This window comes from Carlito syrichta, unplaced genomic scaffold, assembly GCF_000164805.1.
Source record: "Carlito syrichta isolate Samal-C Ts95f unplaced genomic scaffold, Tarsius_syrichta-2.0.1 Scaffold305332, whole genome shotgun sequence".
Classification (NCBI taxonomy): domain Eukaryota; kingdom Metazoa; phylum Chordata; class Mammalia; order Primates; family Tarsiidae; genus Carlito; species Carlito syrichta.
The window spans coordinates 801,965-829,325 of NW_007249428.1; the positions used below are offsets into that span (position 1 = coordinate 801,965).

The following is a 27,361-nucleotide window of genomic DNA, read 5'->3' on the forward strand; positions in this document are numbered from 1 at the left end:
TCTACACCGTAGGTCATGTTTCCTGCCTCTTTGCATGTCTGGAGATTTTCAGTTGGATGCCTGGCATGGTGTATTTCACTTTGTGGGGATACTTTGTATTTCTACAGGTCTTCTTGAGCTCTATTCTGGGATATGCTTAAAATACTTGGAAGCAGTTTTATCCTTTTGGGTTTGACTTTTTTTTTGAGTTGGAGTCTCACTCTGTCACCCAGGCTGGATTGCAGTGGCATCCTCATGGCCACTGCACTCCAGCCTGGGCAACAGAGTGAGACTGCTAAGGTGGGCTCGGGTGATCTTTCCACCTCAGACTTCCAAGTAGCTGGAACTACATGTGCACTTTACCATGCCCAGCTAATTTTATTTATTTATTTATTTATTTATTTATTGTAGAGACAAGGTCTCACCAAGTTGCACAGACTGGTCTCAAACCCCTGGGCTCAGGCAGTCCTCTCACCTTGACTTCCCAAAGTGCTGGGATTACAGAGTTGAGTCACCACACCTGGCTGGGTTTGACTTTTATAATGTCTTTGGAGGGCCCAGAGCAATGCTAATTCTAGGGCTAATCATTTTCCACTGCTAAGGTAAGGACTTTCCCAAGTACTGTATTCTGCTCTGGTGGTTATAGGTTTTTCCAGTCTGATCTGTGGAAATAGGCACTGTTCCCTTAACCAAGCAGTTCCCAACCATTTTGGCATCAGGCACCGGTTTTGTGGAAGACAATTTTTCCATGGACCAGGATTGGAGGATGGTTTCAGGATGATTCAAGCACATAACATTTATTGTACACTTTATTTCTATTATTATTACATTGTAATATATAATGAAATACTTATACAACTCACCATTAAATAAAAAAGAGGTGCAGGTGGAAGTGGTAAATAATGGGCGGGCCACATACAGACTAAAAGAAGTGACACATTGTGACTTAAAGCCTGCCAACAGATGCAGCTATACAATTGAAGTACATCAACTCACTTGCCATTCACTGATAGGGTTTTGATATGAGTCTGCAAGCAATTGATTAATTATGGTCTCCGTGCAGTCAAATCTCACTGCTAATATTAATCTTTATCTGCAGCCACTCCCCAGTGCTAGCATCGCTGCCTCAGCTGTACCTCAGGTCATCAGGCATTCGATTCTCCTAAGTAGTGCCCAAGTTAGATCCCTTGCATATGCAGTTCACAATAGGGTTTGTGCTCCTATGGGAATCTGGTGCCGCTGCTGATCTGATGGGAAGCGAAGCTCAGGCAGTAATACAAGTGATGGGGAACGGCTGAAAATACAGATGAAACTTTACTGTCTTGCCCTCTGCCCACCTGCTGTGTGGCCTGGTTCCCAACAGGCCATAGACCAGTACCAGTCCATAGCTCGAGGGTTGGGGACCCCTGCTCTAACCCTTCCAGCTGGGTGTTCCCCACTTGTAGATGTTAAGTGGTGTTCTGCACCCTTGAGAGCCTCTCTGTGCAGTTTTCTCTTCTCTTATATGCTGTCCTGTGAACTCTAGCTGCCTTGTCTCCCAGGATGCTCAGCATTGTCTCCTCAGCTCAGGGGGCCTATCTGGCTCTGCCTCAGTTCCCCTTCCCTGGTCAGGAGGTTCAAGGGGTCTGCCTGACTGTGTTTCAATTCCTCCTCCCTGGCCAGGAGGCTCATGGAAGGAACCTGGAGCAGTCATAGAGTCCCTGTTTGCTTGCTGTCTCTAAAAGACCACGGCCCTTCATTTAGTTAATGCTTAGTAAATTGAAGACCATAATTCCACATATTCTGTCTTCCTAGCAATTATCTCTGGGGGAGGGTGTCTCAGGCCATGCTGCTGTAACAAACCACCCTGGATGGGTTGACTTATAAACAGAAATTTGAGTCTCACAGCTTGGGCAGCTAGAGGTCTGAGACCAGGGAACTGGCAGGACGGGACTGAATGAGAGCCTGCTTCTGGATTGCAGGCAGCCAGCTTCTTGCTGTGTGTTTTATAGATATGCTTGTCTGTACAAATCAGTTTGTCCAGCTTCCACAGTCAGGCATCCAGTTGAGCATCCTCAGACATGCAAACAGGCAGAAATGTAGGACCCATGATGTGGACAAGAATCAGCCTAAACCAACCCTGGTGTTGGAACGGGCAGAGGAGGACATGAAAGTGATTCTTAGTGGTGCCTGCAGTCCCAGCTGCTCAGGAGGCTGAGGTGGGAGGACTGTGAGTTTGTGCCCAGCATCTTAATAAATAAATAAAGTCATTTGAACTCTATCCTGTGTGTTTAAAAAGTTAACTAGAGATGTAGAATAATATCAAAAAGGTACAAGTAGAACTTCTAGAGATAAAAATACAATGGATGAATTAACGGATGTCACAGAAGAAAAGATACAGTACCATGTGAGGATATGGCAGACTGAGGTCTCTCTGGATCCCTTTTAGGAGGACACTGATCCTACTCATGAGGGCCCTCCCTCATGACTTGTCATGAGACCTCGCCTCCTAACACCATCACCTTGGGGATTGATATTTCAAAACGCATGAATTTTGTGAGGACAAACATTTAGTCCATAATAGAGGGTATTTCCCATCCCAGTCATGCCATCTTGACTAGAATCAAAGCCTCTGCCATTGGTTTTGAGGCCTGTGTCTCTTCATCCACCTGTTTCCTAGCAGGATGGAACTGGAAGCAGGATGGAACTGGGTGGTGCTCTGGGTGGTGCACTGGGTACAGTGTGTTGGGTTGAGGCTTGTCGGGAGATGAGGGACTGGTGACAGTCAGGGTGGGGCTGCAGTGCACTGTTCCCCTAATGACTTCCTGACTCCAGGGACAAGGGGCTCCCAGGCCAGGCTGTGTAGTCAGAACCTCTGAGGCCACGGTGGTCCTGGCATAGGGCCTGTGCCCAGGCAGATGGGGTGGCAGACCTTGCTCAGCTGCCCCTCTTTCCCCAGTGACAAGCACAGACTACGACACTGCAGCGGATGCCACGGAGACCTCATCCTACTTCAGTGCCCAGGGCTATCTGTCCAGGTAGGGGCCATGGAGGGCAGGACAGATCCTGTGGACTAATGGTCCTGGGACTTCTGTAGGCTGCATGGAGGGGTGCCGAGTTGGGGAGTGGGGCTTGAACGGATAAAATTCAAATCCTGGAACCTTCAGTCAGGCCCTGTCAGCTCGTTTCTCTATCCACTGCTTCAGCAGATAGCCGTCCCCACCCGGCCCTCACCCCTGTAGCACCCTCCCACCTGCAGCCCCTGCTGGTCTGTGTCATGACTGCCTCTTTCTATTCACCCTGCCAGCCGGGAGCAGGAGGGAACAGAGTCCACCACCGACGAGGGGCAGCTGCCCCAGGTGGTGGAGGAACTGAAAGACCTCCAGGTGGCCCCTGGCACACAACTGGCCAAGATCCAGCTCAAGGTGAAAGGTGAGAGGGTGTGGGGACACCACCATGGGACAGTGGAGGCCAGGGAACTGTTCTGTGCCAGCCACACTTGGGAGGCAGCCCCAGTCAGTGGACGTCACGGTGGTGTGGGGATTTGAGAAGCCCACTCTCCAGGCCACCATCTGACTCCCTCTGGAAACCACAGTGCCCATTGGCAGTAGTCCTATACTGACTGCTCCCTTTCCCATGGCCCAGGCTACCCGGCACCCAGATTGTACTGGTTCAAGGATGGTCAGCCTCTGACCACCTCTGCCCACATCCGCATGACTGACAAGAAGACCCTACACACCCTGGAAATTGTCTCGGTCACCCGGGAGGACACTGGCCAGTATGCAGCCTACATCAGCAATGCTGTGGGTGCTGCCTACTCCTCTGCCCGGCTGCTGGTCCGAGGTGGGTGCTCCAAGGGACCAGGCAGAGCCTTGGGCCTTGGATGGTGTCCTAACTGAGGCCAGCCTCCACCTGCATGCTTGCCTGTTTCAGGCCTGGGGGCCAGGGCCTAGCAGTTGTCACCTCTGTGTACAATGTCATGGGTAGTTGGAAGTCAGGCCCCACAGGGAATGGGTGGCCATGTGGGGGCCCTCTGTTCTGATCTATGGGCAGGCTGGTGGGTGGAGCGGGTCCAGGAAGTGGGCAAACATCGGGGCCTAGGGAGAACTGCATGGAGCCAGAAGTCGGTGGTAGTACTGCGAGTGGAGTACTCCACATTTCCTTCTGGTCCTGAAGTGCTGAGGACTGAGTCTATTCCAAGTGTGACCTACATGTGCCTGCTGTGCAGGGCAGTGTGGCCGTGGCTCCCCACATCCCTGAGTGCGACTCTGCCACTGCTCTGAGTGCTAGTGCTTGTGCCTCAGTTCCAGGGTGGAGCTGAATCCCTGGAGGGGTGGGTGGGGTAGCATCATGAATGGTCCTGGCCATTGCCTCTGCCACACCTGAACTTGTGGAGTCCAGAGTTCTGTGGCCAAGGTTTCAGGCAAGCAACTGGGGACCTTTACCCGTGGGACAGGGCACACTTGAGTTCCTTCACCCGGTGGGTGCAACCACAGTGCTAGGGGTGGGGCTGAGGGGAGGGACCCTGCCTGTTTGGGTGTCTGACTTCTGTGCTCCTTCAGGCCCTGGTGAGCCAGAAGAGAAGCCAATATCAGGTGAGATGGGCTAGGGCAAGGGAGATGGGTGGGCTACGGGCACTGTGGGCTGGGGTGGACACAGCCTCGGGCTGGGCTGCTAGCAGATGTATGGGTGCAGGAGATGGCAGGGCAAAATGGTGACACCAGGCTGTCTGGGGCCAGCCACATGCAGGGACTGACCTGGGGCCTCTCAGGCATAGGGGTCTGGGACACAGGAGGTACAGGCTCTGCCAAGGGATCACCACCTATTGCCTGGGTCCTTTCAGATGTACACGAACAGCTGGTGCCACCCCGGATCCTGGAGAAGTTTACCCCCAAGAAGGTGAAAAAGGGCTCCAGCATTACCTTCTCAGTGAAGGTGGAAGGTAGGGCGCTTCCTGTCTCCCAGCCATGGAAAGATTCCCCACAATGAGACAGAGGTTCCATGGAGAACACAGGCTGGCTCTCTCAAGAGGCCCTCTTCCCAGGGGGAGGGTACAGTCCAGGCCCTTCCAGAGACCCCATTCCCAGGGGGTAGGCCATAGACTGGACCCCTTCAGAGTCCCCATTCCCAGGTGGAAGGGCACAGTCTGAACCCCTCTAGAGATCCGCTTTCCGGGGGGAAGTCATACATAGGCTAGGACCCTTCAGAGACCCTGTTCCTGGGGTGGAGGAGGAAGGACACAGACTGGGTCCCTCCAGAGACCTCATTCCCAGGGGAGAAAGCACCAGGCCAGGACCCTTCGGAGACCACATTTCAAGGGGATGAGGGCACAGGCTGCGCCCGTCCAGAGACCCTGTTCCTGGTGGAAGGCATGGGTCGGGCCTCTCCAGAGACCCCATTCCCAGGGAGGAGGGCACAGGCCAGGCCCCTCCAGAGACCACATTTCCAGGGTTGAGGGCACAGGCCAGGCCCCTCTGGAGACCACATTCCCAGCGGGGGAGGCAACAGGCTTCTTCAGAGACCCTGTTTCTGGGAAGAGGGTACAGTCTGGGCTCTTCCAGAGGCCTTGTTCCTGGGGCAGGAAGGGTACATTCTGGGCCCCTCCAGAGACCCCGTTCCCAGGGGAGGACACAGGCCAGGCCCTTCCAGAGACCCCATTCCCAGGAGGAAGGGCACAGGCCAGGTAGCTCCAGAGACCCTGTTCCTGGGGGGAGGGCATAGGTGGGACTCCTCTAGTGATCCCATTCCCTGGGGAGAGGGCACGGCCGGGTCCCTCCAGGGACACTGTTTCTGGGAGAAGAGCATATGTCAGGCCTCCCTCCAGAGATGCCCTTTCAGGGCACAGGCTAGGCCCCTTTAAAGACCAATTCCTGGAAAGGACGGGCCTTGTTCCCCAGGGGATGCACCCATGGCTTCTCTCCCCAGGACAACCAGCGCCTGCCGTGCACTGGCTAAGGGAGGAAGCTGAGAGGGGTGTGCTATGGATCAGCCCCACCACACCGGGCTACACCGTGGCCAGCTCTGGGCAACAGCACAGCCTGGTCCTGCTGGATGTGGGCCGGCAGCACCAGGGCACCTACACTTGCATTGCTGCCAATGCTGCCGGCCAGGCCCTCTGCTCAGCCAGCTTGCAAGTCTTGGGCCGTGAGTGGGGTGTCTGGGTGGGTGTGGAGGAGGGCTTGGGGCACAGGAGCTCTTGGGGCACACTGTCCTTTCCCCACCTGGACCAGGACCCCTCCCAACTCCTCTGATCCTCCCACATTTCAGGGGGTGGCTTCAAGATAGGCAGATCTTGGAGAGGTGGCGGGTTGGTGTCAGCCTCAGAGCCCCTGGGCCCAGCAGGTTCCCCAAATGCCCCTGCTTCCCAAGCAGCCCCTGAGTACAGACCCCTTCCCCTCCTACCACCCTTGGAGGCCTTGGTCTGAGGTGGGGTGGGGAGCTGGGCCTAACATAGCCCTGCTCAGGGCTCCAGAGGGACCCGCTTTGAAGTTGGGCTAAGACTCTCTGGGGCTGGAGCATGGCCCTGATGGCCTGCCTGGTCCTCCTGACAGTTCCCAGAGTAGAGGAGCAGGAGAGGGTAAAGGAGGCACTCATTTCCACCTTCCTGCAGGGGTAAGTGTGGGCCCTGGGGGCCAGAGGAGGGACTGGAGATGGGAACAGGGCAGTAGCCCTCTGCAGGCCCCCTGGGTTGGGCAGTTTTCTTCCCTCTCTGTGCCTCAGTTTCCCCACTGTAAAATGAGGACTTCCCTGGGGCTTTTCTGGCATGGAGCCCCCAACTGGTATCCTGGCCCATTGCCCTCAGACCCTCTTCCTGTCAGGAGCTTCTGCCCAGGGTGGAGGGTGGGGGTTCCCCAGGCCTCTCAGGCCCCACCCTCCCCCATTTAGGACGACACAAGCCGTCTCAGCACAGATGCCAGAAGCTGTGGGTTTTGCTGACCTCACTGGGCAGAGGACAGGTGTGTGTCTGCATGGGAGGGAGAGGGCATCTGAGCCCTGATGTGGGAGACGGGAGGCACCTGGTGGGCAGGCCCCCCCATGAGGGGTTCTTCCTAGACAGTGGCTCCAGGAACGTCCAGCCCCCTGGTTCTAGGTGGTCTCCACATCCTCTCTGGGCCTGGATCCTTGGTGTTTGTCGGAGCCAATTCTGACCCCCGTGGGTCTGGGACCCTGTGTGGGCCCTGACCCAGCCAGCCTCGAGGGTCAGAGCTCCTGTCCCACAGGGTGTGTGGATGCCTGGGTACCAGCCACTGAGAACATGGCCCACACAAACCTGCCTTGGCTTTGCAGCATCAGGCTCCTCCCATGGGGCCTGGCCTCTGTATGGCTCTGCCCATAGTTCCCTCAGCCTCCACCCTGCTACACGCCAGCCGCCCACTGTTCCCTGCCTGTTCCAGTGTCCCTTGGTCACCTACTGTCCCTTGGCTACCTGCTATCCCTAAGCCTGCTGTCCCTTGGCCACCTGCTGTCCCTGAGTTGTGCCTGCTGTCCCTCAGCCATCCCCACTGTCCCTGAGCTATGCCTGCTGTCCCTAGGCCACCTGTTGTCCCTGAGCTGTGCCTGCTGTTCCTCAGCCATCCCCACTGTCCTTGAGCTGTGCCTGCTGTCTCTAGGCCACCTGCTGTCCTTGAGCTGTACCTACTGTCCCTTGGCCACCTCTACTGTCCCTGAACTGTGCCTGCTGTTCCTAGGCCACTTATTGTCCCTGAGCTGTGTTTGCTGACCCTTAGCCAACCCCACTATCCTCCAGCTGTGTTCTGTTTCTCCCTGCTGCCCACCATATCCCGTCTAGACCCTGCATCCTTGTTCTGAGCCCTTTTGGTCGCATCTCAGCTCAGATGCTCGTGAGTCAATGTGACTCCTCATCCTGGCCTATCCCCATTGGCCCATGTCTTATCCTCTCCCTGCTGGACACCCGCCACACAGGGGAGGCCTCTTCCCCTGTGCTTACCGGCCCCCAGAGCCTGGGTTGGGCCTGCAACGTGAAGGAGCCCAGTGAACATCTGAGGGGCGCATGGCTTCCTGAACAGAGCATTTGTACCTCAGGAGAGTCTCTGGTGGCTGAGGGGGCTCGTGGCCACCTGTCGCTCGCTGAGGTGGGCACAGAGGAGTTCCTACAGAAACTCACATCCCAGATCACCGAGATGGTATCAGCCAAGATCACGCAGGGTAAGGGCAGCACCAGTGGTTGGGTCACAGTGCGGGGTGATCTCCTCCCCAGCCCTGAGCCCTGGAGGGGCTAAGATGGGGTAGCCCATTTGGGACCATCAGAGTCCTCCTGTCCCCCAGCCAAGCTGCAGGTACCTGGAGGAGACAGCGATGAGGAGTCCAAGACGCCATCTGCGTCCCCCCGGCATGGCCGATCGAGGCCCTCCTCCAGTGTCCAGGAATCTTCCTCAGAGTCAGAGGATGGAGACTCCCGTGGAGAGGTGGGCTGAGACCCTTGGGGAACCAGTGAGGAGGGACCCAGACCCTCCTGAAGAAATAGCACAGGGTGGAAAGGATGAGGCAGGGTCCCGTGGGCCCTAAGGAGGCAGGACTCCATGGGTCCTAGGGATAAAGGACCTCATGAGCCCTAGGAAGGGAGGATCTTGTGGACTCTAGGGAGGAAGGATCCTGTGGGCTCTGGAAAAGTAGGACCTGGTGAACTTTAGGGAGGAAGGACTCCATAGGCCCTAGGGAGGCAGGACCCCATGGTCTCTAGGGATGCAAGACCCCTACCGAGGCACATAAGAGCTGGTGAGAATGGAGTCTCCTCTGCACAGCTTCCTGCCTCTTGCAGTCATTTCTTTTACTATTAATTCATTCACTCTTTCATTCATTCACTGAAAAATGTACCTCCTGCCTTCAATGTACCAGGCACCCTGTTAGGTCTTAGAGTAGTGGGTAGGCAAATGATACGGAAATGAAATGGGGTATAAGCAGCCCTGGTCTGGAGACTCCAGGGGCTGCCGTGACCTCTTGGGTGGCAGTGTAGAGTGGTGCATGTGCAGAATGATGCGGGGAGAGGGGAGCTGCCTGGCAGTATGGGGCCTTGGCAGGCCTTGCTGGCAGCTCCAGGCCCCCCTGACTCAGTGCCCTTCCCCTCTCAGACCTTTAGCCCCTCTGACTCAGTGCCCTTCCCCTCTCAGAAGTTCTCATTGTTGTTACATCTTGGGGGGGCCTGGCTGGCAGCTTTAGGTCCCCTCACTCAGCACCCTTTCCCTCTTGGGTGTGTTCAGGCTTGGGAGGCCCCCTGCGTCATCATGTCTTTGGGGGCCTGGATGGCAGCTCTGGGTTCCTCACTCAGTGTCCCTCCCTGTCCTGTCAGATTTTTGACATCTATGTGGTCACAGCAGACTACCTGCCTGTGGGGGCAGAGCAGGATGCCATCACTCTTCGAGAGGGCCAGTATGTGGAGGTCCTGGATGCCGCCCACCCACTGCGCTGGCTTGTGCGCACCAAGCCCACTAAATTCAGCCCCTCAAGGCAGGGCTGGGTGTCACCTGCCTACTTGGACAAGAGGCTCAAGGTAATGGAGGGCCGAGAAGGAGGAAGGGTGCTACAGCCCAAGTCCCCTGGGGTTGTTGTCCCCATTTGAGGGCAAGAGCCCTGTTCCCACAAGGGCAGGGTGAAGCATGGACCCCCACAATGCCCTCCCATTTCTCACCAGCTTTCTCCCGAGTGGGGACCTGTGGAGGCCCCTGAAGTCCCAGGGGAGACCGTGTCCGAGGACGAGTACAAAACAAGACTGAGGTAAGTAGACATCCTGGTGTCCTGCCACGTCTCTCCCAGAGCTGGCTACAGGCTCCATCCTGGGCCCAGTCTCCGCTATGGGGGAGCTGGAGTCCTGGCCACACTGTTTCTTCCATGGGGCCCTGACACACCAGTCTCATGAGTACTTCTGTTGGGTTGAGCAGAGGCAGAATAAGGTAGAACAGGCTCAATTCTGCCCCTGCCCTGCAGCTGTCCTCCCAGGCCTTGTGCTGAAGGGTGACTTCCTGGGGCTGGGGCCAGCCTTGTCAAGGAGTGGTTAAAGCAGGGACAGGCTGCAGAGAGCAGGAGGTGCTCCTCTGTAGTGGAGTGGGAGTGGAAGCCACAAAGGGTGGAAGTGTGGCCACAGCCATGCAGCTCCTCAGTCCCATGGGAGGCAGGAGCAGGATGGCCAGGGCTCTGGGCACCCTTCATAGCAGCTTCTCTTGCCCAGCTCTGTGATTCAGGACCTACTGAACTCGGAGAAGACCTTTGTGGGCAAGCTGCAGTTCCTGCAGAGTCACCACATGCAACACCTGGAGCACTGCCCCCAAGTGCCCACCGCTGTGGCCAGCCAGAAGGCAGTCATCTTCCGCAACGTGCAGGACATCAGCCTCTTCCACAGCAGGTGGGCAGGACTGGGGCTATGTGCACACACACACATGTTCATGCATGCATACTGCAGGTCTGGGCCTCCCAGGGGGCGGGTAGGAGCCAAGCAGGGAGAAAACCTGCACTGAGACTTGATTTACCCCTTGATGTATCTCCTCGCTCTACAAAGACACTGACATATGTGTGCACCTGGTGTACACATGGAAAGGCCTGCAGTATACCTGCTGCTAATGAGAATGTATACTGGCCCATGTGCATGCACATCATCATGCTAGCAATATGCACATGAACATATGTGTGCATTGCAGACTTTGTGTAGTGCACACCCATGTGCATGGCACATGTACACAGTGCACATTGGCATACACATGTGTGCCGTACATGTGTACCCATGTACATATGCACATTCCTGTATACATGTACAGTTTATGCCTGTTCACACATGTACACACACATATACATAAATCCTCCATGCACCTGCATTCTCTTGAATACCCATGAGGCCTGCTCATGTATGCATGCACATTGCTACAAATGATCCAGCACACATGTGCACACCCATGTACAGATGTGTGCCCTTACATCTGTGCACGTGCATGTTCATGCACATCACACATGCCTGCATGCATGTGTACCCATCCACGTGCACATCTACATATAGGCACATACCCACATACCCTCACATGTACATGCTTACATGCTGGTGCACAAATAACACACATGCACTCACACACATAGGCAGGTACTTTCTTGCATGCACACATACCTTCACATGCACACTCACTGGCTCCAGCACTCACAGAGCCCAGCCAGTTTCCTCTCTGTGTGTGGGCTGGGATGGGGCTATGGCCTGGGCCAGGTGCTGACACCCCCATGGCAGCTTCCTGCAGGAGCTGCAGCGGTGTGACACAGATGACGACGTAGCCATGTGCTTCATCAAGAACCAGGCGGCCTTCGAGCAGTACCTGGAGTTCCTGGTGGGCCGCGTGCAGGCTGAGTCGGTGGTGGTTAGCACGGCCGTACAGGAATTCTACAAGGTGCCCCTGCCTGAGTGCCACAGTTCCTGGGCTCAACTTCCTTGGCCTCACCCCCATGGCCTACCCAGGCCCTGTCCATCCTGGCTAGGGAGGAAGGAAGCAGAGCTTCCGCAGCTCAGGGCTCCTGGGCCGCTGCTTGGGCTACTCCAGCCCTGAGCTATCACTGCCAAGATGGTGGTGCCAGCCATCATCTGGGTTCAGGGCTGTGTGTGTGCATGCATACCTGGGCCTCCTCCAGCTCTCAAGACAGAGCTGTTAGGGGTGGGTGAGGATGGTGCAGGTTGTGTGCGTGTGTGTGTACCCCCAGGGTGTATGTGCATGTGTGCACTCCTGGGGCTTCCTCCAACTCTCAGGACACAGGTGTGCTGGGGAAGGTGAGGACAGTGCAGGACTATGTGTGTGTGTGTGCATGGACCCCTGGGGCCCCCTCCAGCTCTCAGGGTGACTCCCGTCATTGGAGTTGTGCCTGCCTTCCTGACCTGAGCCTCACCGTGGGGGTTCCCGCAGAAGTATGCAGAGGAGGCGCTGTCATCTGGGGACCCATCGCAGCCACCCCCGCCACCGCTGCAGCACTTCCTAGAGCAGCCAGTGCAGCGTGTGCAGCAGTACCAGGCCCTGCTGAAGGTGCGCCCCCCGCCCCCATGTGCCCAGGCTGGTCCTTAGGATGCAGCCTTGCGGCATCTGAGGCTGACCCTGTCTCTGCAGGAGCTGATCCGCAATAAGGCGCGACACGGGCAGAACTGTGCAATGCTGGAGCAGGCCTACGCAGTGGTGTCTGCCCTGCCGCTGCGTGCCGAGCACTTGCTGCATGTGTCGCTCGTGGAGGATTACCCCGGCACACTACAGGCCCTGGGCGAGCCTGTGCGCCAGGTCGGAAGGCATGGGCATGGTATCAGGCATGGGCAGCACTGGGCTGCTCCCTGGGTGGGCCTGGATGGCTGCAGCTGACCGCCATCCCCCACAGGGCCACTTCATCGTGTGGGAGGGTGCACCAGGGGCCCGGATGCCCTGGAAGGGCCACAAGCGCCATGTCTTCCTCTTCCGACACCATCTGGTCATCTGCAAGTCACGGCGCGACTCCCGTACCGACACCTTCAGCTATGTTTTCCGGAACATGATGAAGGTTAGAAGCCACAGGGCTTCATGGGTCGGCCAGGATCCCATCCCTCTAGCTCCTGTGGCTGCTCCAGGGTGGCCCCTGCTCCTGTGTTAGTCTGAGTGATCAGCCCTGACTCCTTCCCCACTGATAGCCTCCTCCCCACTGCAGCTGAACAGCATCGACTTGAATGACCAGGTGGAGGGGGACGACCGCGCTTTTGAGGTATGGCATGAACGAGAGGACTCAGTGCGCAAGTACCTGCTGCAGGCACGCACGGCTGTCATCAAGAACTCGTGGGTCAAGGAGATCTGTGGCCTCCAGCAGCGCCTGGCCCTGCCCGTGTGGTGTGAGTGCCCCTCCTCAGGTCGCCCAGTTCCCAACCCTTGGGCAGTGCAGTGTGCGCAAAAACCAGGTGTTGGGTTTGCTGTGACCCGAGGGATACCATGTGGGTCCCAAGCTCAGGGCCTCCATCCAGATCCTGTCGGGAATGTGAGGGGCCTGGCAGCCCAGTCTCTGCTTCCTCCACCAGAACAGAATCTTCTCCACAGTCCGCACTGTTCCCCAGTAACACTCACCAGCTTCACTTACCCTAACTCCAGATGAGACCTTGGTGAAGGATGACAAGGGACAGTCCCCATAGCAGCTAGATGTGGGGCTGCTGGCACTTGGTGGGGTGACCTGCCAGGATATACCCAAGGGCATGTGAACATGACATCCTGGTCATTGAGCACTCAGAGCCCCTGTGTGTTCTCAGACCCCCCAGACTTCGAGGAGGAGCTGGCCGACTGCACGGCAGAGCTGGGCGAGACAGTCAAGCTGGCCTGCCGCGTGACGGGCACACCCAAGCCTGTTGTCAGCTGGTACAAAGGTACACCCCAGGTTGGGGTCCCGGCTTCCCTGGGAGATGCTAGCCCTTCCCTAAGAAGAGCCACCTGGAGAAAAGTGGACTGTACAGGGTTGGTGAGGGCCCTGGGCATGAGAGATAGGCCTCATATGTTCACTCCATCCCTCTCCAGTTGAAGAAGCCTGGACAGGGCCACGGGGAGCATGGGAGTGCAAAGAGGGAAGATTCCCTAGTTTACTGGGAGGATGGACGGAACTTAGCAAGGCTGCTATGTGCAGGTGACAGCTTCTTGCAGCAGAGGATACAGGTTAGAGTCAGCGGCAGGAGGAGGTGCTGGACAGGATGCAGGTGTCATCAGGTGCAATCCTGCAGCTGTGCCCTCCACCCAGGAGTCATTCATTCCAGTGACAGTGTGTGACAATCACCTGGAGTGTTGTCAACCAGGAAAACTCACTCAAGTCCTTGGTGGCCTGGGTATTATTAGAGCTTGGTCAGGTAGACAGGGTTGACTACCCATGTGGCGGGCTCCAGTCTCCATCCAGCTCCTTCAGAGATCAGGCTGGCCCTGCGTGGCCTGGAGCCCTCACAGAAATGTCATTGTCAGTATAGAGTATCCAGTGTGGCCTGGAGTCCCCACAGAGATGTCATTGTTAGCATGGAGTATTAGGTGTGGTCCGGAGCCCCCACAGAACTCTCATTGTTGGATAATCCACTGTGGCCCACATCTCCTGAAGTAAACAGGACACTCAATCAGAATGGACCTTCCAGGGCTCTGTGTTTACCTTGCAGGAGCTGAGGCCAAGGACTGGCCTCTCTCCGGGCAACAGAATTTTTCCTTGCACTGGAACAATGGAGGGTCAAGCAGCGGAGGACACCTTTGGCTCCTTCCTCTGTCACCTTGCTGGTAGTGCTAGACTCCAGCAAGGAGGGCCAAGGGGACATGAGAGGTAGTTAGGAGCCCTAGTTTATTGCTACGTGATGTTGTGTGTGAACAAGTGAGGCATTGAGACAGATGAGGAGAGAGGAAGAAAGGGGGAGGAGTGGCTGGAGGGCATGGCCTCGGAGGGAGGAGGAGGGACAGTGAAGACATGATCACAGGGTCAGAAGCACCCAGGGCTGCCAGTAGTCCCAGAACCTGGGGAAGTCTGCCGTCATACCCCACCACACACTTGCAGATGAACCAGCCATGGCTTACACACACTACCCTCACTTGTACACACACATAAACATAGATACATACATGTAGATACATGTACATGCTTATGTGCACGTGCACATTTACATAGATGCACACATTAATGCATATAAATACACTCATGTTAATAGTTTATACTTCATATATACACATTTACATGTATGTGGACAGTAACACTATACACATATACATATATACTACACAGAGATATACACGTGGATACACATGCATGTGCATACATAAATACATGACACACAACACACATACCTAGATACATGTCATGCACATTCACACTTAGATATATACTGCAGGCATACACACTACCTAATATATATATGCACAGGTACACACTTCACACATACATACATACACATAGGTCCTACATACACATGTATATATGTGCATAGATACATATTGTGCACACATAATATATGCATGCACATTACTTATGCTTGTGTTGGTGTGCCATACACATGTGCATGCACACATAGACACATGCTGCAAACATGCATATATGCATATGCATATATACATACTATGCATATACATATGTATACAGATATATACCTTGCATATATATCATACACACCACATACCTGTATACATATTTACATATAGCACAGACAATACATGATACACACATAGTTACATTCATAAATTCGACACACCTGTATGCATGCATACACAATGCACACACATATATATACAGACACAATACACATATATAGAGAGATACACATATGTACATATATAAGCATCACACATAGGTATATGCACAGATACATGCTGCACACATCTGCATGTATACATATATGAGCACTACATACATATATACACACACATACATATGTATGTAGATGTGTGTACACACACAGGACACAAGACCAGGGTGTCCAAGGCAGGGGCAGATTCTCACTCTGCATGAAGCTGAATTTTAGGAGTTATTAAAAAAATATTTATAGAAATGGTCTTGCTCCATCTCCTAGACTGGAGTGCAGTGGTATGATCATAGCTTACTGCAGCCTGGACCTCCGGGGCTCAGGTGATTCTCCTACCTCAGCTTCCTGAGTAGCTAGGACTACAGGCTTATGCTACCATGCCCAGTTAATATTTTTGATTTTCTGTAGAGATGAGATCTCTCTGTGTTGCCCAGGCTGGTCTCGAATTCCTGGGCTCAAGCGATCCTCCTGCCTCGGCCTCCCAAAGTGCTAGGATTATAGGCATAAGCCACCATGCCTGGTACAGTTAGAGGTCTTTTAAAACATAATTTAAAATTATTTCTGAGCTGGATGTGGTGATATTTGTAGTCTCAATTATTCAGGATGCTGAGGTGAGCCCAGGAAGTTGAAGTCACAATGAGTAATAATCATGCCATTGCCCTCTAGCCCTGAGTGACAGAACAAGACCCTGTGTCAAAAATAAAAGAATTTCTGACAGTTCTGTACAAATCAAATGCCAGTGTCACCCATGGACTCTTGTGAGTCAGGCCCTCCTGTGAGCACACCCGGCACCACCGGAGCATGTGCATTGATGCATCCTGGGAATGTGGGCCCTATGGGAAGGTGCTGTCTGTGGTAAGATGCCCGTGCCTCCCCAGCCCCTGCCTGAAGGAAGCATGCCACGGCAGAGGCCTTTGCTAGGTTGGGTGTTCCTATTGGAGTAACTGATTTCACGTCTGTCTTCACATGTTTTTAATGGAAGGCTGTGTGGTGCCTTCATTTATCACATTTCAGAGATGGTTTCTGTCTTCAAATACGTTTTCATGCAAGGGTGATTCAAAGAAGGGCAGGGTCTGACATGTGTGCACACTGCTGGGGAAGGGGCAGCACAAGGGTATCTGCCCAGGAAAAGATGGGACTACCTAGGCAGGAAGGCAGTGTTTGCTAGTTTATGGCACAAGAGGGCATATTGTCTGCTATGAGGGCATAGCCTGGAAGGGGGGTACATGTGGAGACCTGGGGGGTCAGGGCCACTTATTGCAGTACGCCCCTCTTATACCAGGGAAGCTTCTGACTACCTCAGGGACTGACTGGGTGCCAGATGGGTGGATGTGGGAAGAGGAGGAAAGGAGGATATCAGCAGTGATTTGGAGGAGTGATTTAGGGGAGGATGGGGCCAAAGGGTCTTGAGCTGGGGTGCTAGTGTGTTGAGTCCCCAGAGAGTCACAGGCTCGCCAGAAATGGAGTGACCAAGGATTTGACTGTCTATAGGGGATGTTTCCTGCAAGGTTCAAGTCTCCAGGCCTGGCCCCTGCCTCCAGCTAGTGTCCAAGTTAGACAGAGAAAGAGACAGAGTAAGGGAGATAAAGAGAGATAGAGACAAAGAAAGATGGAGATAGACACGGAGAGAAACAGAGGGAAAGAAACAGAGACAGATACACTGAAACACTGAGAGAGAGAGAGGGAGAGAGAGAGAGAGAGAAAACAGAAATATGCAAGACAGAGAAAGACAGAAATAGAGCAGAGACAGAGACATAGAGACATACAGAGAGAGAGACACAGACAGAAAGAGGTAAAGGCAGAGAGAGAGACATATAGACAGAGACAGAAAACAGACAGAGAGCCATAGAAAGAGAGAGAAATGGAGACTGAGAGACAGAGATAACGGCAGAGAGAGAAACAGAGAAGGCTTGTCTCTGCCTCTGCCTCTAGGACTCCAGGTTAGCCTGGTGACCTCAAACTGACAGGGAGCCTGTGTCTAGCTCTGCTGCTCCAAGTGTGCCCTTCAGCCACCCCCAACTGCAATCCCTGGGCCAGGCCTGGCCTCTCAGCCCTGAGGGATCAGTCCTTGAGGCCCCCACTCCTGTGACAGCCCTCATTGTCCTTTCCAGATGGAAAGCCAGTAGAGGTAGACCCCCACCACATCCTTATTGAAGACCCTGATGGCTCCTGCACCCTCATCCTGGACAACCTGACTGGCATGGACTCTGGCCAGTACATGTGCTTTGCGGCCAGTGCTGCTGGCAATGCCAGTACCCTGGGCAAGATACTGGTGCAAGGTGAGCTGAACCTGCCTGGTGTGGGTGCCCTAACCCCCATGGAGTCCTCCTGTGGACTGGAGGGTACATGCTGTGGATGTCTCACCAAGGTCTGGAGGCTCACCAAGAGGTCAGAGAAAGCATGGGGACCCTCCAACCTCTGCCCTGGTGTCACCCTCAGCTCCATCACAGCATCTCTCTGTCTGTCTCCCTTTCTTGGTCTCTCTTTCTGTGTGTGTCTGTTCTTCTGTCTCTCTGTATGTCCCTGTCTGTCTCTCTTTGTCTCTGTTTCTGTCTCTATCCCTTGATCTCTGTCTTTGTCTCTATATTTCTGTCTTTCTGTATCTCTGTTTCTGTCTCTCTCGGTCTCTATTTCTTTGTCTTCTCTGTCTGTTTATCTGTCTATCTCTGTTTCCATGTCTCTGTTTCTGTATGTTTCTCTGTCTCTGTTTCTGTGTCTATGTCTCTGTCTCTCTGTTTTGTCTCCCCCTTTTTGCAGTTCCCCCACGGTTTGTGAACAAAGTCCGGGCGGTGCCCTTTGTGGAGGGAGAGGACGCTCAGCTCACCTGCACAGTTGAAGGCGCCCCATATCCACAGTTCAGGTGGGGCCGGGTCAGCCCACAATGGGGTGGTGAGGGGGATCAGCTCCTGTATGGGGCACAGGCATGGCCAGCATGCTCCTAGGTCCAGGTAGGCTGGATACAGTCACTGACCTCCAGCTGAAGATGGCTTCATGGAGCCGTGGCTTGCTCTAGACATGCAGGGCACAGCCAGGCTGTATTTTGACTTCAGAAGGGTGGGCCTCTGGGCAAAGCAGTAGGAGTCCCACACAAGGAGACACAGCTTGGCAGCCTTGAGACAGGACCCATGAGGCTGTCACCGAGGCAGAGCATGGCCAAGCCCCTTACAGCCCTGGGTGGTTTCCAGGTGGTTCAAGGATGGGACCCTGCTGAGCCCTAGTGGCAAGTACCGGATGCTGAGTGAGCCCCGCAGTGGTGTGCTGGTGCTGGTGATCCAAGCAGCTGGCCAGGAGGACCTGGGCCTCTACGAGTGTGAGGTGAGAAAGGGTAGGGAAGAAAGGATCTGCTTTGGGGCCCTGGGTCCTCACCAGCCATCCTCTAGGGTCAGACCACAGAGGAGCCAAGTGCTCAAGCCCTGCCCTCAAGGTGGAGGTTCTAGACAGAGGCTGAGGGAAAGCATGCCACTGTCACCACCTCCTGACAACAGGCCAGGGATGCCAGGGCACTGTCACCACCTCCTAATGACAGACCAGAGGACAGCATACCACTGTCACCACCTCCTGATGACAGGCCAGGAACACCAGGGCACTGTCACCCACTTCCTGATGACAGGCCAGGAGATAGCATGTCACTGTCACCACCTCCTGATGACAGGCCAGTGAACAGCTTGCCACTGTCACCACCTCCCAACAGACCAGGAATACCAGGCTACTGTCACCACGCCATGATGACAGGCCAGGGGACGGCATAACACTGTCACCACCTCCGAACAGACCAGGGATACCAGGCCACTGTCACCACCCAATGATGACAGGTTGGAGGCCAGAATGCCACTGTCTCCTGCTGACAGGATGGGGGATAGCATGTCGCTTCTACCACCTCTTGGTGGCAGACCAGTGAACAGAATGCCACCATCACTACCTTCTGATGACAGGCCAGGGGCAGCATTACACTGTCACTACCCCTTGATGACAGGCCAGGGGACAGCCTGCCACTGTCACTACCTCCTAATGATGGCCTGGGGACAGCATTCCACTGTCACCAACTCCTAATGACAGGCTGGGGAACAACATGCCACTGTCACCACCTCCTGATGACAGGCTGAGGGGCAGCATTCCACTGTCATCATCTCCTGATGACTGGCCAGGGGCATCATGTCACTGTCACTACCTCCTGAAGACAGCTTGGGGGACCTCAGGCCACTGTCACTCACCATTCATGACAGGCTAGGGGACACCGGGCCACTGTTATCCATTGCCCCTAGTGACAAGCTGGGTGACACTGGATCACTGTCATCCACCATCCATGATGACAGTCCCAGGGACACTGTCACCCTCATCCCAGCTACCCCACCCCTCCATGCCCTGGTCTGGCTCATCCTCTGCCCTGAGGCTTCCCTCCCTCCTCCCGCATTATCTGGCAACCCTGCTCCTGGCATCCCTTGCCATTTCAAGGATGTCACTTGGCTGTTGTTTTTTTAGCAGGCCTAGTGCTGACCTTATCAGTTTCATCACTCATGTAAAAACAGTGTCTGTTACCCACTGCTGCCTGATTCCACATAGGTACCTTCTCCCTGTGGAAACATCCAGTGCTATGAATGGATAGAACTGCCCTCTTCCTGGTTACTGTGTCTGTAGGGCCAGGGCTGGGGTCTCCTGGGGTAAGGCCCAGTCTAAGTCGTCTGGGCCTCCAAGGCCTGCAGTAGCCACAGTGGGGTGTGTGACTATGGATACTCCTGAAGCCCAGGCTCTGGGGTGTGGCCTCTGTTTGGCCCTTCCTGGGGTTCCTGTTTGGCTGCCAGCAACTCTCCATGTCTGCTGTTGTGAGCCTGGGGGAACCTGTCCCATGGCCATGCTACTACGAGCTTGGGGGAGCCTGCCCCCACGGCCATGCTGCCATGAGTCTGGGGGAGCCTGCCCTATGGCCACACCTAGGACTCAGGGGACCCACGTGTGGTGACTTAAATTTGAATTTAAATTAGTTGAAGTTAAATCCAAAGTAGGGAATAATGGTATGCCTGGTAGTCCCAGATACTCAAGAGGCTGAGGTAGGAGGATTTCCTGAGCCCAGGAGTTGAAGGTTGCAGTGAGCCTTGATTGTTCTTGATTACACTACAGCCTGGCAACAGAGCGAGACCCTATCTCTAAAAAAAATAAACAAAATACAGTTGAATCCAGTTAAAACTTTTCCAGCCACACTGGTCCCATTTAAAAAGCTCCACATGGCTCACAGTCATCACCCTGGACAGAGCAGTGTGTCCTCATTATGGTTGAGATCCAGAGCATGTGGGTGTCCCTGGAGAAGCCATGGCTGAACTGGGCCCTTCCCCTGTGGGGTTCATAGCGGGGTCAGGGCCCACTCAGGCTACAGGTGGCCAAAATGGCCATGACAAGACAGCCCAGCCCTGAGGCAGTCTCGGGCTCTAAGCAGGCCTTCATGTTCTTACAGTTGGTAAACCGGCTAGGCTCCACACGAGGTGGTGCAGAGCTGTACGTGCAGAGCCCTGCAGTGCGCACCGGTGAGCAGCGCCACAGGGAGCAGCTTGTGGCCGCAGTGGAAGGTAGGTCCCATCAGTCTGCCTGTGCCACCTTGGCAGTGCCCCTATGTCTCAGTCTCCAGGCCATATGCTCTTCAGGCCTGGGCAGAGTGAGGTAGGGCTGAAGCTTCACCTTTCCAATCAGGACCCCCATCCTGGAGGAGGGGGTTGGGTTAGCATCTGGGGACAGGGAGGGATGCTGTTGGGAGACACTGTGGGCAAAGTGCTAATCCCAGTCCTGAGTGGAGGTAGTGCTTACGTGGGCCACAGGAGGGCAGGTGCGTACACACCCAGAGCCTAGGTGATGATGAAGAGGCAGCCCTGGGTGGGCTTTGGGCAGGTGGGGCCTGAAGCCCTGCTTACCATCACTGGTGAAATGAGAGGTATACAGAAAGGCAGTCCCCAGGCCCGGGATCTCACCAGCGGTGGGCAGGGAGGCTCATTTAGTCGGTGGTAGGGGTAGAAGGATGTCTCAGGAAGAAGGGATCACACCAAGAATAGAGGGCAAGGCCATTGGGACCCAGCTTGACTCTGGAAGAAGAGATGAGTGTCAGGGGCCTGGCCCCTCCCCACAGGTTGGGGCTGCCTGTGGAGAGACTAGAACACTGTGGTGCAGACTCCCTGACCTGGCCCGAGGCCACTTCTGGGGTCCTGGGACTGAAGAACAAGCCTCACTGGGGACAAAAGGTGCGAGAGAAGTGGATATGACACCTCCTCCAGGGTCCCTCCAGGGCTGGCCATGGCAGGGGCAGCCAGAATGGGGAGGGGGTGTCCAGCATCTGTCCTGGGCTTCCCAGTTGGAGTTGCCTAGCTGGGCAGGTGGTGAGCCTCCCATCCGTGGGAGCATGGACATGGAGGCTGGTCTAACACCTAGTGGAGCTTCAGCTTCCACTTGTTTGGAATACATGACCTCCAAGTCCCAAACATTGGCTCCTGTGGTCCACCAGACCTGTCCCTGCCAGGGCCCAACGTCTAGAGCCTGGTTGACTGTCTGGGCCCACCCTCAGAGTCGAACCACCTTTGGCATTCTCCATGACCCTCATGGAAATCTTTCCCTCACTGGGCAAGGATCCTTGTTCCTCACTTCCAGAGGGCTACAGGCACTGGCCAGGCCCTTTCCCCACCCCTGCGAATGCTCATGCCTGACACGTCCCTGGGGCCCCGTGACTTCCGCCAGTCCCACAGCCTGGTGGCTACAGCATTATATGCAAACACTTCTCCTGCCACTGGCGCTGCAGCACCTGTACATGTCATATCTCATAGTCAGGGAAGTGCCTGGTGGGGGCACCAGCTTCCTCTTGCTGGCGGCAGGAGTGTTCTCCACAGTCACTTGGTTGTCATGGTGGATCTCTCTCTGACCACGGAAGATGGGCAGCAGCATGGGAGAGCTGGCCTTTGGGGCCCACCAGTGCTGGACACAGTGTCAACGTCTCGGCCAGTGAGATAGCTGGTCCTTGAGAACCTGAGTTGGAACCCAGCACCTCCTGCTTCCTAACTTCTGTCCTGCTGCTTCATCCTTAACCTGCAGCTCTGCAGCCAGGACAGGCCCTGGCGGGCTTCCTTGGGCGGGTGCTGCCCCCTGGCTTGTGAGTCGCGCTTCGCACGGCTGCTCCCTCGTGGTTGCAGATACTCATGTGGGCAAAGAGCTGATCGGTGGCAGTTTATGTTCTTGGATAGAAGTGCCAGGAGTGTACAGAAGTGCCTTGCCCTGGTTGTTAGCTCCAAGATTAGAGCACACTAGGGATCAAGTCCCAAGTTTCCCACTGCTCTGTGCAGAGCCTGGCCAGATGTGGCAGGCATGTTGGCTTTCTCTGGGGCCAACTGAGTCTAAACACACAGTCTTTGACTGAATCCCATTCTGTCCCCATGGGATCTCCTCCATCCAGGGGCAGCCTATGTAGACACACACACCTATGCACACATATGTACACACATGTACACATGCGTGTGTGTACATGGATGCACAGTAAATGTGACTCACAGATGCTCATGCAGATACAGCTAGTCCATTTGGTTTGTGTGCAGAGACAGGTTTCCAATACACATTGCCTAAGGAAAGTCTTTCTCTGTGGTAGTTTACCTAAGCAGAATGTCCCCAGACCAAGAACCATAGAGCTGTACGCCCCAGACCATGCCACTGTACATTTCTAGGCCTCCTCAACTTTCCCTTCAGGGTGGCAAGAGAGAATCATTGAGATGTGTTGGAGCTGGTAGTCTGTGAACTGTCCACCATCCAGCTGTTTGAGGCTGGGATGGGGCGTCTTTATGCCCAGCTGACCCTGCTCAGGGGCTTCAAGGGAAGAGGACTCAAGATGGTTGGGAGTAGGAGTGACCTGATCCCAGACAAGCCCCCTCTCCATCTCTGGAATGTAGGATCTTCCTGCTGGCTCTAGAGAGAAAGGCAGCCAGGAAACAAGAGAGACCACTGAGCATGTGGACCAAGGGTACTCTGCAGGGAGATGTAGGTTGCCCCACTCACTTGGAGCTCAGGGCCCTTCCCAGGTGTTCTCTGGGGCTTCTCTTGATGGGACTTCTGTGCCATCTGCCATGTAGCTCAGATGGGCCACTTTCAGTACTCTAGAGTCCCTCTCCCTTGAGGACTTTTGCAAAGGAGACATTAACTGTCTCAGTGCCAGTGTGACTGCTGGCTCCCTGTGCACCACAAGGCATTTTTCCCCAATTCTAGGCCTTGGTTTCTGTGAGAAGTGGTTTCTGGGGCAAACTCACAGGGATACCTCTGCCAGTGGGTTGTGAGAGGAGCTGGGGTTCCTGCGTGGCAGCATAGGTAGGGTCTTCACTGTCCCTACAGCCCCTGAAAGACCCTCAAGAGGGACAGCAGGTCCTGCCTTCACAAGCAACATGCTGTCATATATCCTTGTGCCCCAGCTATTCAGGGCAGGTGTTGTCACCTGCATGTCAGAGGCGAGGGAAGTAGGGCTCCAAGTGGAGCTGATATGCCCAGGGGCAGCTGCTCAGGCTACCATGCTGCCATGCCACCCAAAGTCAGCCACGGGCACTGGCTGGTTTGTAATCCTTGCTATTCCGACTGTTTTCTTTGTAGTCACTGAGCAGGAGACTAAAGTCCCCAAGAAAACCGTCATCATGTAAGTGCAGGCGTGTCCTAACCTTTCCCTGACTGCAGTGCCCTGCATGTACTAACCCGCCTGGATCATGCCTGCGTGCCAGATGCCTGCTCACCTGGCCACCTGCTTGCCTGGCCTCACAGCCTTTCTTCCTCAGTTGCAGCACCTAACAGGTACCTGCAGACACCTTGAGTGACCACCTTCCCTAGGACTTTGACCACCTCCATACTCACAACTTACTCCCCCAGGGCCTGTGTCCTCTACAGTCCTGGCCTTAGGAGGGCAGACTTAGTCTGTTCACCTCACGGGGGCTCATCCAGGACCTAGGTTCAAAGTCACACCAGCTAGGATGGAGCTGAGACTGAGAGCTGCTTCCTTCAGTGGGCTAAAGACAGATCCTCCACTCCATACCCCAGGATAAGGGCAGTGTTGTTCAACAGAACTCTCTGCGATGATGGAAATATTTTATGTCTACATTGCCCACTGCAGTAGCCACTCCATGTGTCTACTGAGTATCTGGAATATGGTTGGTGCAAGTGAAGAACTGAATTTTAAATTTTGTTTAGTTTTTATGAATTTGAGTTTAATTTGTATAGTGCAGTCATAGTGGATGGCCCAACCCTGGTGTCCTTAGAGGTCTCCAAGCCCCATCTCCACATTTGGAATATGTGTGCATTCACATGGATGCACAGTACATGTGGCTCTCAGATGAAACTGAGGACAAGGGAAGAGAGGAGGGTTGCTCAGGGTGGCTGATGACTGGAGCCAAGTGAGATCTCATTTTCCTGGTGCCATGCTCTCAGCCAACTGAGGTTCCATTTTCCCAGTGCCACACCTGCAGTCAACCGAGATCTCATATCCCCAGTGCAATGCCCACTGTTCCTTTCTTCATTCTTCAGTGCCTTCAAGGCTGGTGACAAATCACACGTGCTGTTGATGATGAAGTAACACAAGGGGACCAGAGTTGTGACCTGGATAATCTGAGAGGACTTTCAGTAGGAGATGTGTGTGGGTGGAGGTGGTGGGAGAGCTTGCAAAAGCCAGGACGCAGGAAAGACTGACTTCCTAAGGCCAGGTAACTAAGAGGCTCCAGGAAGGGACAGCTCTTACTTTCGCAGGCCCTCAACCTCCTAAAGGGGCCTGCAGCTAGCCATGTTGCTGGAAAATCCCATCCTCAGACATTTGATGAGATCCTAGGTTAACCCTTTCTAGGCTTTCTCCCTACTCCCCCAAAGCAGGTTGCTTCTATGATGTCACCCCGCAACAGAGGGGACTGCTTGGGTGGTGGCAAGGATCCCATCCCTGAGAGTATGTGGCCATGCTAGAGCTTTATGGATCAATTCTATATTTCATCCACAAGGAACTTTACTATGACCTTTTTTTATGGATGAGAAAATGGAGAAGCAAAGGAGAAGCTAAGAAGCCCCACTGGGGGGCTTTAGAGGCAATGACTGCCTAAGGAAGGGTGACCAGATCACTCAGGAGGTACCCTGAAGTCCAGTCTGTTCGGGGATTAGGTAGGTGATGACCCACACTCTGAAAAGAATAATATACCCCTAAGCTTGAGGAATAAGGGGTATCTGTCTGGGTTATAGCACTGCACCCACAGGCAGTCCTCATGGGGGGACACTGGGGAGCCAAGGAACATGAAAAGAAATCAGGGCTTGGAGTGTGAACCCATGTGCTGTCACCTCAGTGCAGGATATCTAGGTGCCCTCATGGGACAGCGGTGACCCAGTGGTGGGGGGATATTGAGGAGGTTCGATCCAGCTACCTAGCTCCCCTTGACCCATTGTCTGCATCAGTGGATTGGGCATGTGAGGTTGGCAGGTGGGGCTGGGCCCTCCCTGTTTGAGGAGGCTCTCAGTCATGAGCCTAGTGCCCTCTAGCCTCAGCTTTCCCACCAGTCACTAGGTGAGGTCCAGGGGAGGCGGGACCTGCAGGTCCCATGTATCCTGAAGGATGACCATGTGGATCTGGGCGTATCCCTGAGAGCAACTGCTTCTCGATGGAGCCCTTAGTTAGACAAAAGCAAAACTGAGCAAGCAGGAGAGAGTGTCTTGGTCACAGTGGCTACATCATCCCCACACTTTCCAGGCCTCCTCACTTAGCCTAGGGAAGTGAAGGTGTCAGCAAGGGTGTCTGGGTGTCACTCAGCTCATCCCAGTTCCCTGCCTCAGCTTGTTTTTCCCTTAACACCTGGCAAGTTCAGGGCCTTGAGTGCCCAAGGAGGACTTGCTGGTCCTCAACCCCAGGCAGATCTTGAGCCTCTTTCACCCTCTCCCTCTGGGAGTAGGGTTATACCTACTCCCAGGTCATGGCAGAGTCAGGTACAGGAGCTTGAAAAGTCTTTAGCCAACACCCTCTGGTGCCCATGTGCAGCAGCCTTGAGTTCTGCTGCCTGTGCCCTTCAGGCCCACTCTTGTTTGGGGAGAGAAAGGAAAGGGGCTTGTCTGAAGTTACATGGCCTGTGGTGGCCCAACCATGTCCAGAGCCAGGTGTCAAACTCAGACTTCCCCTTGACCTGTCTGGAACCCTGCCAGGCCTCACACCTTCAGACTCAGAGACCAGGAGAATAGGCTGTGAGTCAGGACTCTGGCAATCCTCCTAGCCCCACCCCTAGCCTGAGCTCAGCCCTTTGCATGTGCCTGTGGCATGAGCTTCCCAGCTTGTCACCAACCCAGGACTTTTGAGGTGTGCAGGCCCTGTTCTCTGAGAGCTGACTGGGGCACCTCCATAAAACAAAGCATAAAGACTGCTGGTGGGATGGACAAGGAGGGGAGGCCGGGACGGGGGACATGCAATTCAGATGTGACCTGGGTTTTGGAGGTACTTGCCTGTGGGCTGCACTGTGGGCCTTCCAGGTGCCTCATTTTATGATCTGCACACCAGAACCTGGGGTTGGCCACACAGGACTTGGTGCTTTGTTTCTTTGGTTCTCTGGCTGGGGGCTCTGCAAGTTGGGCTCAAGTGCATGAGTAGGAGTTCTTTGTGCAATCTCACCACTCACTCGCTGGTACACTAACGTGATCTCTCATGCTGGCCTGGCAACCCTTGGTGCTGTGTCCATCTCCTCTTGGGCCCTCTCCCTCCTCCCTCAGAGAAGAGACCATCACCACTGTGGTGAAGAGTCCCCGTGGCCGACGACGATCCCCCAGCAAGTCCCCATCGCGCTCGCCTTCCCACCGTTCTGCCAGCCCTCCAAGGCCAGGCCTGTTGGCCCCCGACCTGCTGTACCTGCCAGGGGCTGGTCAGCCCCACAGGCCCGAGGCAGAGCCAGGCTGGAAGCCTATGGTGCCCACACTGTATGTGACAGAGGCTGAAGCTCCCTCTCCGGCCCTCCCTGGGGATGCTGGGCCCCAGCCCAAGTGGGTGGAGGTCGAGGAGACCATTGAAGTCCGTGTGAAGAAGACAGGCCCATGTGGTGTGTCTCCCACCAGAGAGGCACCCAGGGGCTCATCAGGGCTTCTCTTCACACTGCCCGGCGGAACCCTAAAAGAGGACCCCAATTCCAACAACTCCAACAACAAGCTGCTAGCTCAGGAGGCCCA

At 54.8% G+C, this 27,361-nt stretch overlaps 1 protein-coding gene across 1 annotated transcript in view; it reads left to right on the top strand.

Annotated features, from left to right (window-relative positions):
- OBSCN (obscurin, cytoskeletal calmodulin and titin-interacting RhoGEF) overlaps window positions 1-27,361 on the top strand; it is a 164,159-nt gene that overhangs the window by 117,781 nt on the left and 19,017 nt on the right. Inside the window, 23 exon segments of the mRNA XM_021714213.1 lie at window positions 2,918-2,996; window positions 3,266-3,390; window positions 3,604-3,801; window positions 4,521-4,553; window positions 4,802-4,900; window positions 5,884-6,102; window positions 6,510-6,570; window positions 6,844-6,914; window positions 8,002-8,124; window positions 8,245-8,384; window positions 9,266-9,466; window positions 9,608-9,690; window positions 10,142-10,315; window positions 11,180-11,336; window positions 11,844-11,960; window positions 12,042-12,206; window positions 12,301-12,459; window positions 12,604-12,781; window positions 13,190-13,303; window positions 17,305-17,472; window positions 17,951-18,053; window positions 18,379-18,508; window positions 20,640-20,755. Of these exon segments, the coding sequence (XP_021569888.1) occupies window positions 2,918-2,996; window positions 3,266-3,390; window positions 3,604-3,801; window positions 4,521-4,553; window positions 4,802-4,900; window positions 5,884-6,102; window positions 6,510-6,570; window positions 6,844-6,914; window positions 8,002-8,124; window positions 8,245-8,384; window positions 9,266-9,466; window positions 9,608-9,690; window positions 10,142-10,315; window positions 11,180-11,336; window positions 11,844-11,960; window positions 12,042-12,206; window positions 12,301-12,459; window positions 12,604-12,781; window positions 13,190-13,303; window positions 17,305-17,472; window positions 17,951-18,053; window positions 18,379-18,508; window positions 20,640-20,755 (3,013 nt within the window).